The following is a 16699-nucleotide window of genomic DNA, read 5'->3' as shown; positions in this document are numbered from 1 at the left end:
AGGTACAGCACGCCTACGCTGGGAGCACAGGGCTGTTTGAACTGACTGTTTAGGCAGCCCCTTTCTTAAGGGCTGCGCGCGCCTTAGTCTTCAACCCCGTTTGGGCAAAGAGGGTCGGCGTGAGTAAGAGAGGCCTAGTAGGAGAAGAAGGAAAGCTGAAGCAAATAACTGGGCATTGGGAGAGCTGGCTTCGCGCTAGTTTTGTGGAAAGCTCCTTCTATTCCACTATGGAAATTTCTTGCTTGCTTTTCCCCTCCACTTTCCTATTTAAGCGGAAGAGGGAGGGGCAATAAGTAAGTACGTGGAGATAGGCCCAAGACGAGTGGGACTTCAGGTCACAGGTATGGTATATTGAGAGCATCAGAAAGTGTCACAGAGGGACAGAGTTTATTTAAATGACCTGTGGTCTTGTTGTTACTGGTGCTGTAGACGTTCTGCCCGTAGACCAACATACGTTTATATGCACCTTCCCTTAATTCAAAGAATACAGCGTTCTGTATGTGTGTGTATATATATATATAATAGCTCTCAGGTTGTTCGAGTATGATCGCTTTGCGTGACTTGTGAAATTAAAAGGGGTTTTTTTTATTATTCCTTTTTGTCAAATATATATATGCAAGTCCACCAAACACAAATGTGGGACTTGTTTAAAACATTCTTTTTAGTCCAATAAAATGTAGTATTTTTTGAGAGAAAAAAAAAAAAAGTTGGTTTTCCCTACGAGGTTTTAATCTAAAAAGCCTGTCCTGAGATAGATGCAAGGAGAACAGTACCTTCAGGTCTTTCTGCAGTAGCTCATGATGGGCTAAGTGTGTGTGGGTGTTTTAAAAAGTTGTGTCAGTGCAATGGGGAGTAATAGGAATGAGCCAAGACTTAGCTTATTTTATTCTGGTGACTTTGTTCTTACTGACCGAAGCGAGTTAAAACGCTCTGTGATATTTTGGTTTATGCAGACTTGTTCAAGAGCAAGTTGTGGCTAACTAGTGCAGAATGTCACTCTTTCTGCATGTCCCGTAAGTTGTAGATGCTCTGGTGCTTTTCCAAGCGAGTCAGTGCAGAATCAGGCAGTGTGCTGACTATGCGTGATTTAGTACAGAGCAAGGAGCTGATCAGTCTATGAACTGTCCAAAATCAGCTGAGCTAACCAGACATCATTAGTTCTTCAGTGTGTTTTGATATCTAAATTGTCAAAGTGAAAAAACATTTCTCTCTTATGCAGCAAAGGATGCTTTGGGTTCACAAATGTAGAATTATAAATAACATTTGTTTCAGTAGGGCTGTATCTGGTAATCTGTTACATAGTACTTGAAGAGATGATTTGGGGAGTTAGGTGCTGAACAAAATGATTTAAAAATAATTCAGTGTACATATCTGTTACCCTCCCTTCTTCTTTCCTCCTATTCCTCCCTCCTGTTCCTGCAGTGATCTGGCTCCACGGTTGATATCACAGCACTACAGCTGTATTTGCTGATCTGATGCTCAGCGACTTTGGGGACCCACCAAGAAAAAAGTGAGGTGGATCTTCCTGTTTTATTGAATATCCTTCTGGCTGAGATCTAGGGTTACTCAGTACCTGCTACTGGAGATTTCTGGTGCCTTTCAGTGGTGTATGAGTGAATACTTTGGGAAGTGAAGTTAAAGGAACTTTCTGTTCCAGTATAATGATAGATTAATAATCATGGATGAGAAAGCACTTGTTTAGTGTGTCCTAAACATCTGACCCAAAGGCAGGACTACCCGTGCAGTCTCTTCTGAGTGCTAAGGTGGTCTATCCTTATTGCAGATTTTTCTTAAAGGTTTTATTTGTATAGCAGAGAATATATATTTTATTTACTTGTAAACTGTGAAATAATTTAAGTGTAGACAAGATTAAGTGAATATTGGCTTTTTTAATACACGTTTCCAAAGGCTAAAGAACAGAAAGAGGTATCAGCAAGCTGAGATACTAGGAGTGTTCTTTAATGATATCTGGAAATATAGGCCACTAATAAAAGGTCAGATAATTTAGAAGATTGCAATTACTAATGATAATAAAAATTGTAATGAGTTATGTTGGATATCTGCAGGTCAGACAAGGAACAGGATAATCTGAAATAGTTTGTTTGATGGTCAGGATCCTTGCAGGATTCTCTGTTTTCAGAGCCTAATGGAGTAATCATGCATTGCTTAGCTCATTGGTGGGTATCCTAATGATATTTTAAAAAATAGGTTAAAGCTGCTTGCATTACAGATTTGCAGAAGGAGCTGACTGCATTGATCCTTGTGGGGGGATTAAAAAAGTGCACTGAAAATTTGGGGGATTGGATCATCTTTGCCAAGTCTCTAGGTTGATTATAGGTTGGATTGAAGGGGCAGACCTCTTCTGAGGTTGACCTTCAGAAAAGGATGTGAAGAACAAAGTAGGACAACACATAAATTATTGCGTACTGACTTAAAGTTGGCATGGCTGGTAGATATAGAAGGCAATGTAACGTTAGAACAAGTGTGAAACAGGGCCTCTGGGTTTTATTCCAGGTTCTTACTAACTGGCTGGGTAATTACTCATCTCTCTGGGTCTCCTTCTGTCCATCTGGTAATTTACCTAGCTGCCAAAACTGTTGCAAGGCTTTAACTAAAGGTGAACTGCAAAGCAAAACAGTTGGTGTGTGCCCTTTGGTGTTCTTCTGTGATGTGTAGCCATGCCTGTGACACCTTCTTCCCCCAGCTCTACAGGCTCCTTACATCAAGTGCGCCAGCTATTAGAAAAGAAGGTTAGAAATATTTCACAAATTGTACATACGAACTGTCTGGTAGTGAATGAAGGAGCAACAGCCGCCAAGGTTAAAATTTGGTAAAGTTGCCAAACGTTAGATTACTCGAGTGAGGAAAAGTTGAGGAAGGTTTTGTCAATGTAGACTATGCTGGAAGAAGAGGACATTGATGTGCAAGGTGAGAGGAAGAACCTAGACTTGTGAAAGAAAATGTTTTAGGTCTTTTGGGGGATTGCTAGAGAAGATAACACTTCCCTTTTCTGCCTCATCTCCTCCAAAATGTGTGAAAGATTACAGTGGCTAGTCTGTGTAGTAAACTGATGTTACGAAATCTGGGAGGCTTTGGCAAGGATTCTTGAAAAATGAAAGGGAGGAAGAGAGCTAGTTTGTGGGGAGTATGAGGTGTATGTTATTGTCACTTAGCAAGAGGAAAGTGTAGATTCAGTGACTTCCATCTTAGAGCAACAGCTGCGTGGTGCTTGCGGTACAGCGGGATGGTGTTTTTGTCTCTGGGGTGCAGGTAGTATGGACTCCTTGTGCTTGCCTGTATGCATCACCTATCACAGTATTAATTATTCTGGGGTGCGTCAGTGTGTGAATAGTCTCAGTTTGGATTGAGAATGCTGTATTTTGCTTTAGCTAACAATAGGCTAATTATTTCATTAAACAGCTTTGGCTGTGTTATAATGAAAGATGTACTGACTTGCACAAGATAATTGCAGTTATGAATTAAAGATGGCTTTATTTGATTTGTTTGTTTGTGTGGATATGCTCTTACTGCTGTTTATAAGCCCAATACAGAACTTGGATTACAAAGGCTTTTGCGATCAATATTTATTTAAAGAAAAAAAATCCTGACAAAACACAGGCTTTATGGTGTGTAGCCAAGCTTCACTTTCTCTGCAGTTTTCCTCTGGACAAAGTAATTTATAATTAATTAGGCAAAGAGTGTTTAAGGAGAAACAAACACACAAGGATAGAGTCAGGCGTGTGTGCGCATTGATGGCTGTAAGTAAAGTGGAAATACTGTCTTAGTGAATGCAAAGCTTCACATTCACAGTGAGGTTGTGTGCAGCTTATATTAAACCAAGTAGCCTTAATTAGCTCTGCTGATTGGGAGTAATATGAATTAATAGGAAGAGACTGGAAAGATGATGGGGGATGTGCTCTATGTAGCTTTGTTTTGTGAGATGCCTTCTGTGCCATTTTGCCTAGAATGTACGTCTTTATTTCTAATCACAGTGACTGACTCTGCTGCTGAAATACCTCACTGTGCTGTTATTTGGATATTAGACTTCTCTAAAACTAAACAAAAACATTTCTGAGCACAGAGGAACATGCATCTGTTGGCCTTTTTCCAGATTTTTCTCTTCAGCAACGAGACATTGTATGCTACTCTCAAACCGAAAATTCAAGCGCTTATATGGTTTTTTGTTTTGCTTTTCAGATTGTTTCAAGAAAAAATCCAGAGGATGTCCAGGAGGTAACAGTTTAAACTTGTGCAAATGTCTTTGTGTATCACACTATGTCTTTTGAAGCATCTTTGATGTAATTTAGCAATTTCTGTGTGTTTTGTCATTGTATTTGAGCAAACAGTTTTTTGTATGTTTCCATTTGTCTTTAGCTTTCATAGTTGAAAACAGTAGCTAGTGTAACATGTTGCAATTCGTCCCTCAGTGATGAATGGTGACTTGAAACAAAGTCTTAGGGAGTAAAGTGTCTTTTGATGACAAAACTGCTTTGATAACTTTGCAAGCTCTTTTCTCAGGGCTGGAATTGGCAAATTGATGGTTACTTAACTCCTACTGGTAAAATTAGAGATCAGTCCACAATCCAAGTCTTAGGTCTCAGCTGTAGGTACTCTTTTCCTCTTTAACCAACACTTCACTGAAAAGCCTACATCATTACTGTCTATTAGTGAAGAGGGAAAATGGAGGAGTGTAGGAGTAGTTGAGAGAGATTAGACTCGAAGTCCTATATTACGCCTATCTCTCTGAGGCTCCTTAATTTTTTTTCCAGTGATATATTTTGATAAAACTTTAAAATTGCTTACTCTTCACCTCTTCTGAAAAGGCTCTGAATAAGGGTCTGCTGTATTCTTGTGCCTCTGTAATACCTCAAAAGACTGTCAGGAACCATTTTATTGAGACAAAAAAATACATCACACGTGTGGGTTGTGGGTTTTTTTGTCTTTTTTTAGATTAAAAACCTTTTTTTTCCCCTCTTGATTTCTTCTGGACAAATGAGTTGACATTGATACTATTATACTATGTACATGCAAAAACTTCCTTCAAAAGCACAACGTTATGGCTTTTCAGACATTGTGTAACATATGCATATGTTCAATTTCTGGTGCAGTCTCTTACTACAGTTGAGGAGAACCTGGATAGTTGATGAAAGAAGAGCCCATAAATGAATTCATTGCATCTCTGTGTGGTCAAACATGAGTTACTGATTAGTGGCTTGGCAGAGGTGAGAATTGGCTAATACACCTAACACTCCTTTGTTGCATCCTTCTTTGAAATCTTGAGAATCGGGCAAACATGAACATTCATACTTTTTGCATTTTTTTTAATCTCTAGAAGATGAAAAATAGCCTATCAGACTCAGAGATGATCATGGATCTAGTTTTAGAACTGCATTACTGTAGTTTGTAGCTTGATGTTCACCTTTTCCAGGGAGACTCCTGAATTGAACCTATCCATGAGCACATTCTGCCATTACCTTAATCTTCATTTGTGGGAAAACCACTTTATAGCAGCTGTTGATGAACCATTCATCAGAAAAATATATTGTAAGTGTCTTTCAGCTAGAGTATTGCATGAATATATGTTAAGTAGTTTTGAAACAATAGCAAAAGCATATCTTTTAGTCATTGCTTTGGTCATTGCTCTGATCTGTGGCGGTAGGGTAGCCATGCAGGATTCCACAAACTCTGGTCCGTAAGACTTAAGTGTTCTATGAACTCGTTAATGATTGCCCTTTTCCACCCTTCACTGTATCAAATTAATTATTTTGCATGTGATAGCATGTTAGGTGTGGTATGATTCTGTTACAAGCGAGCATCTGAAAGTTTCTAGTTATTAAAAGGAATACTCTAGATGGTACTTGCTGTGAGGGTGAATTGTAGTCAGAAAACCATGTACGTTGGGAGCTTTTCTGTTATACTGGCTTCCTATGATAGAAAAAGAACTGTGGGCAGCCTTTGAAAGAAAAACAATATGGTCCTAATCTGTTCCCGCTGAAATGAAATTTACCTCAGTTTTCCAAAATGTTCAATTAGAAATTCAGTAGGCAAAATTTTGTGCACACAACCACCCTGTTGCTTTACAAAATGTCTTATGCAACCCTCTTCCTGCACCCATATAGGACCACTTAGCTGTGCCTGCCTACTCATTCAGAAGCCTCTTTTAATGCCACTGCTGTGATGTTAATACATACATTACATACGTACAACTGTACATAAGCCTGTGTACTGTGACCTCAACTCTACTTGCCAGTTTTCTGTCACTTCTTTTAAGTGCCCTTTGGGATACAAGCCTTTAATACAGCATCTCTCCCATTGTAGCCAATTACAATTCAAGATATCCTCAACTGTTGTTGCTGGGACAGGAAGGAAGATAACCTTGGAAGGGTTTTCTTCTCAAAAGGATGAGAGACGTTAATGTGAATTTGTGCATGGAGGAGTTAATAGATACCGAAAGGCTAGCGGATATAACTTTAATTTCCTTGCTTCTGGGGACTGATGGTGGCAACATGGCATGTTAGGCAATTGTAGCTAGTGTAGTCTTGTGGGTTTTTTCTTATTCATGGAGGAGAAAGGGTTGTTCACTGTGGAATGGATGAGTCGCATGAGTTAATAGAGATCTACTGGCTCTAGCCATGACAAGCACCTTATTGCATTACAGATCTAACATATGTTTTGTGATATACTTGCTGTGCTTCGTTGAGCCTCAAAGTACAGTGTGTCCTTCCTCCAAATCTGATTTCTAATGAGTATGTTAGAGTGGGAACTTCGCTAACTTTGCCGAGCCGCATGCATGCAAGCAAAGGCATGATTTCCATGAGTTTGTGAAAGGTTTTAGGATGACCTTGACTGCTTTTGCTATGCAAGCTACTTATGGATATTTATTTTTTCTTCTTGGCTATTGGGAGATCACTTGCAGCAGTAAAAAATGATACTTTTTTAGTGGAATGGAATCTCGTGCTCTTATTTTCTGGCAGCTTTTCATGTCATCTCCAAGTACTGACAATACAGTAACTTGATGTTTCAAGACTTCACCATCTTAAGCAATGTTATGTTCTATGTGCACACTGCTCAAGAAGTGCTAATCATCCACTTTCTGGATATTGGATTAGATGGAAGTACAGCATTGAAAAAATATTGTTTCTGATAGCAAAATCACTAGTTGGCCTTTTTGAGAGATTCTGATTTTTCTTCCCTTGTCTGTTGAACTCCACCAAGTACTAGTTGTAATCGAGTCCTCGAAATGTGTGCACAATAGGTGGGGCTGAATCAGGGCTGCTAGTTTCAGTATAGCTAAGTTTATAAGGTGGATAGAGTGTTGCCATATTAAAGCTTTGCATATCCACTGTTAACAGTCCTGTTACCTCATACCTGCATTATTCTGTAGGTAGGACTTGCATCTGCTGAAACTCAGAAGGCCTCTGACTTCAGTGTTAAAAAAAAAAAAAGCAGCAAACAAACCCCCTCCAAACCCCCAACAAAACTACAACAACAACAAAACACCCCTCTAAAATTAAACCTTTTACTTAGCTCTAAATCTGGTTTGCTTGAAAAAAGTAGGTTTTTGTAATTGTGATCAGTCATGAGAAGGCAACCTGTTAAATCAGTCAGAAATATTTGGAATCTTTTAAATTGTGGTTAGTTGTATTAAGCTAATTGAGATATTTGACTGATGGAACACTGGAATCAACTGCTGAATGTATTGCAGTCTCTCTTTTTCCACCCTGTTCTACTTTAATCATTCCATATTAGTGTTCAGGTTTATTATGTGGCATAGTGAGTCTGACCAGAACCAAGGCCAACGTATAAAATGTCTTTGTTCTTTTTTTTCATCCTGATAGCAAACCTGTTAGCAGTCAAGTGTAAATTTTATTGCTCAGTTCTTTCCCTGGTCTGATTCTCCTATTGAACTCTCATCCTTCCTTGAATGGAAAGAATACAAAGAATGGGATGGAAGAAGGATAAGGTAGATACCTGGCTGGGAGGAACCTGGCTGGCAGATAACTGCTTCTTTCTGGAAAGGATGGATCAGGAAAAGCTGTTGTAATGAACCAATGCTCTCTTTGCATTCCTGAAATTGGAGATTTTGTCTAGATTACAAAAGGAACATATTCAATTTTTGATCAGGGTTATTAGTAATAAACTGTTTAAAATGTGGGCTTGCATTTACACCTGATGAGCATTTTAAATAAACAAATTATGAGCTGGTTTGTAGTGTCCTGGGTGGGGTGCTTAATGTGCTGTCCTTAAGAATCCCTTACTTGTATTGATTTCTCTTCCCTCATTTTCTCTTTTGCTGTTGTTTCTCTTCCCCATACCTGCAGCTGCGCCAAGCACAGCATGCCATTGAGTGTTGGATAGTGCAACACTACTATTCGGCATTTTTTCCTCTCTTACTGGTTCCCTGTGTAGCTCTGGATTGCAGTGTGACTGAAACAGTGCTGCCTTTGCCCTCTCTGTTTCCTTCTTGCAGCTTATATTTTTTTCTATGCGCTGTAGTCTTGTTAGTCAAAATGGGGGTTGAGGACAGATGACTTTTTTTTTTTAATGGCTGTTACAGTTGGCAGTTCAGATTGTATATTTTTGTTAAACATTTGCTGAAGGTAGTGGTCTGATTTGCTTAAAAAAATGTGTTTGTGGTGTGATGCAATGTGAACAACGAACCTCACTAATACTTCTCTCCCCTTTCTTTGCTTCAGATAGTCGTTTGGAAGAGATACAGTGACTTTAAGAAACTGCACAAAGATCTCTGGCAAATTCATAAAAACCTATGCAGACATACAGAACTCTTTCCACCTTTTGCCAAAGCCATAGTATTTGGTAAGCATAATTTCTTCCTGACTTGCTGAAATTCTTTGATAACTCAATATCTATAAATACATCTCTTTTTGTGGCTGTGTGGAGCTCTCTTTCCATCTGCTTTTACTAGTCAACTTTTTGGTTTGTTGAGTCTTACTTGTAGGTGTGCTGCTATCATAACTTGATACTTTTATTTATTTTTTTAACAGGGGTAGTTATGTCCTTGCTCCATGTTAGAGATATTACTTCAGATATTTATTGATTTATATGTTCTGTATCTTACAACATACATTCCCTGTTTTCAGGAGCGTAAAGTCTGTATTAGCGTTGTGAACAACACGTGAACAATGAACAAAGATTTTCATATATGAGCTGTCTGTGATTTTTAGTGATGAGTGATTTAGTAAAGTATCAAGTGGTTGTTGCAGAAAAGAATTTTCTATTTTTAGAAATTTGATTGTAATTATCAATTTTATCTAGCTAGGCTTTTGAGATTGGTTTTATATATAGCAGTTAACTATTTCTCCAAAACAACCTATAAGAGGATTGTGACTCTGCATGAGAAATACATGGCAAAAAGTAATTAGCTCTTAAAAGTCAAAGGTCTTAACTTAATCCTGATGTATGTGTCATCATGGATGTGGACTTCCAGTGAAGTGGTATGACTCCATACAGAACTCCACCTGCCACACTGTTTATTAGCAGTGTGTTGTGTTTATTTTAGCGGTGGGGTTTTTTTTGGTTTTTTTTTTTTAGCATGTGTTCTTTGTGTTTCACACAAACTGTTGCTGTTTTTTTGGCATGCGTATATCATAGAATATCCAGTGGGTTTTTAAGCGCTTTTCAGCATTTTTTAACGTGTCCAGCATGTTTGGCATCTTTTTGGCATGTATCTACCATGTGCTTTGTGAGTGTTTCTGAGGTGCTTCTAAGGTCCAGAATGGGTTTGGTGCTTTTTGGTATGCATCTACCATGTGCTTTTGAGCTTTTTTTTCCAAGCATTTTAACGTTTTTTTTTTAGGTGTCCATCTACCATGGACTCTTGTTTTTTTTTTGGTTTTGGGTGAGCTTTTTGGTTTTGAAAGTGCTTTTGGGTTACTAATGCATTTCCATGGCATTTAGGAATTGTTCTAGTATATTATTTTTTTTAAAGCATCCAGCCTGTGTTTGTGCTTTTTTCTGCTATGTACCTAGCGTGGTCTTTGATGGTTTTTGGCATGCATCTCCCACATGCCTTTTTTTTATTTTTTGGCAAGGTTTCTGATGTGGATTTCGGGCATATTTTTGTTGTGATTTTTGGTTCCTGAGGCGTGGCTGCAGTGTTTTTTTGGGTCCAGGATTTCTTTGGTGTTTTTTTTGCGTCCATATACCACAAAATTTTCTGCGGGTTTTTAAGCATCCAGCGTGTTTAGCCTTTTTTGGGCATGTATCTACCACTTATATTTTGAGTATTTCTAAGGCATTTCTAAGGCAATGCTGACAGTCCAGGATGTGTTTGGTGCTTTTTGGTGTGCATCTACCATGTGCTCTTCTTTGGTGTGTTTTTTGGTGGGCATTTAAGTTTCTAAGGCATTTTTGGAGTTATTAAGGCATTTCCATGGGTTTACAAGTTGTTTTAGTGTGGGATTTTTTCTTTTCTTTTTAAGCATCCAGCCTGTGTTTGGTTTGGGTTTTTTTTGGGGGGGTTGGGTTTTTTTGGTATATATCTTGAGTGGTTTTGAGTCTCCAGCACGTTTGGCGTTTTTTGGCAAACATCTACCACGTGCTCTCTTTTTTGGCAAGGTTTCTGGTGTGAATTCTGTGCTTTTTTTTGCGTGGTTTTTGGTTCTTAAAGGCGTTGTCACAGCACGCTGGGTCTTTTTTATTTGGTGTGCAGCATTTCTTAGGTGTAGCTTTTCTTCATGCATCTACTGCATGATTTCTGGTGTGTGTTTAAACATTTTTCAGCATTTTTTAACATGTCTGGAACGTTCGGCATTGTTATTGGCATGCATCTACTGTGTGCTTTGTGAGTGTTTCTGAGGTGTTTCTAAGGCATTGCTAACTGTGCGGAACGGGTTTGGTGCTGCTTTTTAGTGCGCTGCTTTATTTTTTTTTAAAGTGTTCAACGTGTTTGGTGTCTCTTTGCATGCATCTACCACATGCAATTATTGGGCATTTTAATGGATTTTTAAGCATCCAACGTGTTTGGTGTGTTTTTGGCATGAATCTACCCCATACTCTTTTTTGATGTTGTTTTTGGCAAGCTTGGTTTCTAAGGTGTTTTTTGGGGTTTTTTTGGTTTGTGAGGGTTTTTTGGGGGGTTACTAAGGCATTTCCATGGAGTTTACAAGCTGGGTTTTTTTGGGGGTGGTTTTCTTTTTTTTTTTTTTTTTTTTTTTAAGTATCCAGCCTGTGTTTATGGGTTTTTGTATGCACCTTGCATGGTAGTTAGCATCCAGCATGTTTGGTGGTTTTTTTGGCATGTATCTACCATGTGCTCTCTTTTTTGGCAAGGTTTCTGGTGTGGATTTGGGCATTTTTAGGTGTGGTTTTGGTTCCTAAGGCATTGCTGCAGTGTTATTTCTGTCCAGGATGTCTTTGGTAGTGGTTTGTTTTTTGTTTTTTTTTTTTGCGTGCATATACTGCATGATTTTCAGCAGGTTTTTAAGAGTTATTCAGTGTTTTATTGTGTGTCCAGTATATCTGGTGTTTTTTTGGCATGCATCTACTGCATGCAATTATTGGGCATTTTAATGGGATTTTAAACTTCCGATGTTTGGCATTTTTTTTTGGCATGAGTCTACCACGTGCTTCTTTTTGATGTGGTTTTTGGCAGGCTTTTCAGTGTCTAAGGTGTTTTGGGGTTATTAAGGCCTTTCCATGGTGTTTATAAGTTGTTTTAGTGTGGTGTTTGGTTTTTTTGTTTGTTTGTTTTTAAGCATCCAGCCTGTGTTTATGGTTTTTGTATGCACCTTGTGTGGTGTTTAGTGTCCAGCCTGTTTGGCATTTTTTTGAATACATCTACCATGCGCTCCTTTTTTTTGGCAAGGTTTCTGGTGTGGATTTGCATGTTTTTTTCAGTGTGGGTTTTGGTTCCTCAAGCATTGCTGTAGCATGTTTGGCATTGCTGCAGTGCTGTTTTGAGCGTCCAGCGTGTTTGGCGTTTTTTGGCATGCATCTCCCATGTGCTCTATTTTTTGTCAAGGTTTTTGCACCTTGTTTTGAACATTTGTTTGGTTTCTGAGGCGTTGCTGCGGTGCTGTTTTCCATTGCCACTGTGTTTCTAAGATGTTTTGATGGGTTTTTAAACATACAACACAGAGCATTTTTTTTGGTGTGCATCTGTGACGTGCTTTTAAGTGTCTTTAGCATCTAGCATGGGTTTGGGGTGGGTTTTTTTTTTTTTTTTTTTTCATCCTGCTACTGTATGCTTTTTTGTTTTTTCCATATTTCTTGCTGAACACTAAAAATGCTAAAACATGTTTGGTGTTTTTGGTATGTGTGTAGTGCATGCTTTTTTGTGTATTTGCATGTTTTCCATGCCTTGTGCCTATTTTCCATGTTTATCATGCATGTTTTTTCCATGTGTTGTGCACATTTTAGCATCCAGCCGGTGTTTGATGTGTTTTGGCATGCATCTAGTGTCTGGGGTTTTTTTTTTGCAGGTTTTTTGTATCTAGCATATTTAGCAGTTTTAGTGGCGTTGGGCATGCATCTAGTGCATATATTTCCATGTTTTTCCTGTGTGTTGTACATTAAAGTTTTTGCATCCAGTGTTTCTTTTGAGTTTTTTGGCATACATCTATTGCATGCTTTTACATGCTTTTTTCCTTGTGTCATGGTTTTAGCATGTCTTAGCATCCAGTATGCTTTTGGTGTATTTTGGCATGCGTTGACTACATGCCACACATAGAAAATGTGCAAAAAAATTTTTAGCATTTTTGCATGCACTTAGCATAAGCTTTTTCTGTGCTTTTTTGCTACCATTTTTTTGTGTATTTTTCTGCATTTTTAGTTTTTTTTCTTTTCTTGTATGGTTTTTTTTTTTTGTATTGTGCTCTTTTGGTGTATTATACTTTTTGGCATGAGTTTATTTGGCATTTACTATTACTCTGGGATAGTCAAGCCTGTCAGTTTGGAAAGTGCCAAAATTGAGGTTGTTTAGTCAGCCTTTTTTCCACCACTTTATGTGACAGTGCTATAATACTGCCCGGGGTTATGGTACTGTAGCAGTATTTGCTGGCTGCCCTCCTTTGCCTTGAGTGCTGGAGAAACTGTATGAAACTCCCTGGGAGGCAAAACCTCAGCCTGGAAAGCACAAATTTTCCGTTTGATGTTTCGGGACCAAATACTGCCACACACTTGCACTTTTTGCTACTTAGTGCTGCTGTGTTTATTCTTGATGACTACTGCATGTGGGCATGGCACTGAGATGCTTTAAAGAATATGTTAACATAAACAGCTTTGAACAAGTTGAAGTTAGCTTATAAACCAAGTCCAAACTGCCCTTACAGCTCTGGGGGAGCCTGTGATTTAACCTCTTGTGGTGTGGACCAGCTAAGTGAGAGGCAAGGAAACTGATGCAGATTTCATGGTTCTCTGTGCAGAGCTGGCTAAAATTCCTAGTTTAAATAGTCTTTCACATCAGCTAAATTGTATCCAACTTTTATGTCTTTTTATTTTTGCTTATTTATGAAGTTGGAAGCGGGGTAGGTTTCGGTGCTATGTCAGAAATTGTGCACTAATGGTTAAATAGAGAATGTAGTATTAGTTTCATCCTGAGATGATTTTATATCTGATTTACAGAGTAGAGTGCTCACTGGACAAGTTATTTAAAAAGCTAATATTTGCAAAGGATAATTTAATTTCAGGTAGAAGATACGGTAGCTATTCATAGGGGAGGAAAGAGAGGGGTAAAAAGACAAGAAAATCAGGGTGGAGGACAGCATGGGCTTCTAATATCTTAAATAACTTTAAATTGCCAGAAATGCGAATTAGCTGTTTTTACACTAGCTCTGTAAGCAAGGAAAGAATTGAGTGAAATCCCTTCTGAAAGACATCCTTCTATTGTATTTGGTGAACAAAAGTGGCTGCAATGTACATTGTAAGAAAAGGAAATCTACAGAAATATTATATATAGTTATTTACAAAAAGCATTTTGAAATTAAACCAAACCAAAACGCACTACATTTGAATGAAGCTGAGCCACAGAATAATACAGGAAAGAGGAGGTAATGTAAAAACAAATTTTAAATGATGGGTACATAGCTGAAAGGAACAGAAATATCTGATTCTTCTCTTAAATTTAAGAATTATTTTTCTATTTAAAGCATAAAGTTTTACTGTGTATCCTTCCATCTCACTTCTACACATAATAGCTGCTCTTTGTTTTATTTTAATTTAAAGCATTTATCTTCAGATCAGTACTAGTATTTTTTGTACTATTGGGAAAATGTAATTCCAGTAGATTTTGAGTTTTTGACAAACTGGTTTTCAGGCTCATTCAGTTAATGGTGAGCTGCAAGGTCCATCTCTATTAAGATCTTCTGTTTTCAAGCTGCTTTAATGGAGCATTTCTGCAGTGTTTCTTCCCTGTGGTGATGTTCCACTTATTGCAGCTTTTAAACTAGTTACTAATTAGCAATGCCAGTAGTTGTTGGCAACTTGTGTGGGTTTTTGTTGTGTGGTGGGTGGTTTTTTTTTTTTTTTTTTGGATGCGAGTGCTTTAAGTAACATACACATATTGTTTTGTGGAGAATACGCTTTACAAAATGAGCATTGGTGGTTCTGCCTGTCGAACTTACTTGTAGTAGAAGTATTAAACCTGAGAATCTCAGAATCTCAAGTTCAGCATTCAGAGTTTCAGAAGATGGTGTGGAGAACTGAGATGTATTTAAAAACAAATGGGTCATTCTGTGCTTCCATATTTCATGCAACCAAAGGCTTGCCACATCTGCAGAACTAAACTGCATTGCATGTTTTACAGCACAGCTTTTGATAATTATAACATGCAAGTGCATGTATTTTTATGCTGTTACAATAGAGCTGCTCACATCAAAGCATGAAACTTGTTGTGGATGGGAAAAAGAAATCATTTCACTTTTTCTGCACTTGACTTGAACCTTTTCCACCCATCTTATGGAGAAAACATAGTGACCTCAAGCATGGGAATCTAAAATGTCCTAACAGATCCAGCTGTTAAAGCTTCTCTGAATTGTTATGCAGCAATTATGATAGCTGTTTCTGGGAAGTGATTACTCTCCTTCCCTAATATGCATCAACATAATTTCTTCAGTATTTTCAAACTACTTTTTTTGTTGGACTCTTTTAAGTATTCCCATATGTTGGCTATACCTGGCATTTTACCAAAATACTGGTAAATCTGTACTCAGCGTTACTTGTATCGAACAACTGCAGAATGTACTCTAGTGTAAAAAAATGCTCTCCCTCCCAACAAAAAGAAACCAAAACCCCCAGATATTGATAACTTGCTAGCAGTGAGTCAGAAAGATGATTCACATTATAAAGCTCAGATAAGGATATTTTTTTGATTTGAAAATACCAAATGAAGTAGCATATTTAAGAATTAGGTGGCATGTACAGTTGGAAGTCTTGTGAGAAACTAATTGAAACATGAACACAAACCTTGGTAGGTGTTTTGTCGTTCAGATCTGCTCCAGAAAATGAATTGTGGATTGTCTTTACAGGAATTTACATTTGGTTTCCAAGTATATAAGAAATTTTGAATGGATCATTGCTGGAGGAATAGCAGAACTGTGCTAATGCATTTGTTATATGCTAAGATTGTAGTTGACACTTCCTACAACCCTGGAAAGGCATGATGCCTATAATGAAGTTTCCATGTGTCAGAGATATAAAGAATAGTGGAAATAACATTGATTTAGATGCAGGAAGACTTCCTCATAGAAGTGTTTGAAGAATCAGCTGGGTATCTAAGCACATTTGAACATCTGATTGAGACGGGTGATAATGAAAGTGTTAAGCAATACAAGATTTCTTGAAAGTGTGAAAAAAGGGAGAGGGGGAAGGAGTTAGGTAGGGTTGGCTGCGAATGAAATTGCCAGCAAGATGCCAGATAGTCTGTGAACAAACCAGTACTGAATTATGTTCTTCCTTCCTCCAAAGTCCTCTAGTTCTGTAAGTGGTTATCCTGATAGTGTATCATGATGCTGATGAGCTGGAAAATGTGACAGTGACTAATGTTTCAGTGGCTCAGCTCTGTTCAAACACGTATTTTAACTTTTTTTTTTAATCTAAGCTTCCTAAGAAAATAAGGCTTGTGTAACTGTGCTGTCAGAAAGTCAAACCTCTTACTGATGTGGCTAATATCAGCTAAATTTGAGAGGGAAGGCAGTTGCACATGTAATTATATTTCTGCGAAGTCTGTGAAACGGCAGCCGAGTAAGAAGAGAGCGTGTGCTGTGGTGCTGCCACGGGCCAGGAAGGCTCAGCTCATACCTGTGAGGTTTGCAGCTGCCTGGACAATTGGTGAGCGCATGCTGGTCAGCCTGGCCGTGCTGGTCCTGATGCGTCTGGTGCCCAGTGAAAGTATTGAGAAGATGTGGATGAGGAAAACTAGTTTTTATTTGATTTGATTACAGAGTAGATCAGGGAGAGAAAGATCCCTGGGAAATCAGAAAAAATGTCTTGTAGAATTACTTGCTTGCAAAAGTTACCTCTTTCTTGGCCTTGTTTGGGGCTTGCTTCTTTGCGATTGACTTTGTTTCATTAGAACAGTGTTCATATTATTTTGTAGATTCATTTAACTGGCCCATGCTGCTGTGCTTAACTGAAGGAAGTTGGTTTTTTCATGATGTCCTATTTTGCGTGGAATGAAACAAAAGCCCTAATGCACCCACAGTGTTGCTCTGAAGACATAGGAAGTTTGATGAACAGTTTA

The 16699-nt window shown here is 38.3% G+C and overlaps 1 protein-coding gene across 11 annotated transcripts in view; it reads left to right on the top strand.

Annotated features, from left to right (window-relative positions):
* RPS6KC1 (ribosomal protein S6 kinase C1) overlaps nt 1-16699 on the top strand; it is a 91867-nt gene that overhangs the window by 728 nt on the left and 74440 nt on the right. For 5 of the 11 annotated variants that reach the window (XM_075707263.1, XM_075707258.1, XM_075707262.1 and 2 more), the window contains exons 1-2: nt 5122-5222; nt 8697-8817. In XM_075707263.1, coding sequence (XP_075563378.1) covers nt 5163-5222; nt 8697-8817 — 181 coding nt within the window. In that variant the 5' untranslated portion in view covers nt 5122-5162. Of the gene's footprint in view, nt 1-4196; nt 4234-5121; nt 5223-5428; nt 5545-8696; nt 8818-16699 lie in introns of those variants that run through there. The other 6 variants (XM_075707267.1, XM_075707264.1, XM_075707257.1 and 3 more) reach the window with 3 other exon arrangements.

Source organism: Pelecanus crispus, chromosome 3, assembly GCF_030463565.1.
Source record: "Pelecanus crispus isolate bPelCri1 chromosome 3, bPelCri1.pri, whole genome shotgun sequence".
Taxonomy (NCBI): domain Eukaryota; kingdom Metazoa; phylum Chordata; class Aves; order Pelecaniformes; family Pelecanidae; genus Pelecanus; species Pelecanus crispus.
Note: the sequence above shows the minus strand (reverse complement) of the source record. Positions and strands in the feature narration are given on the sequence as shown.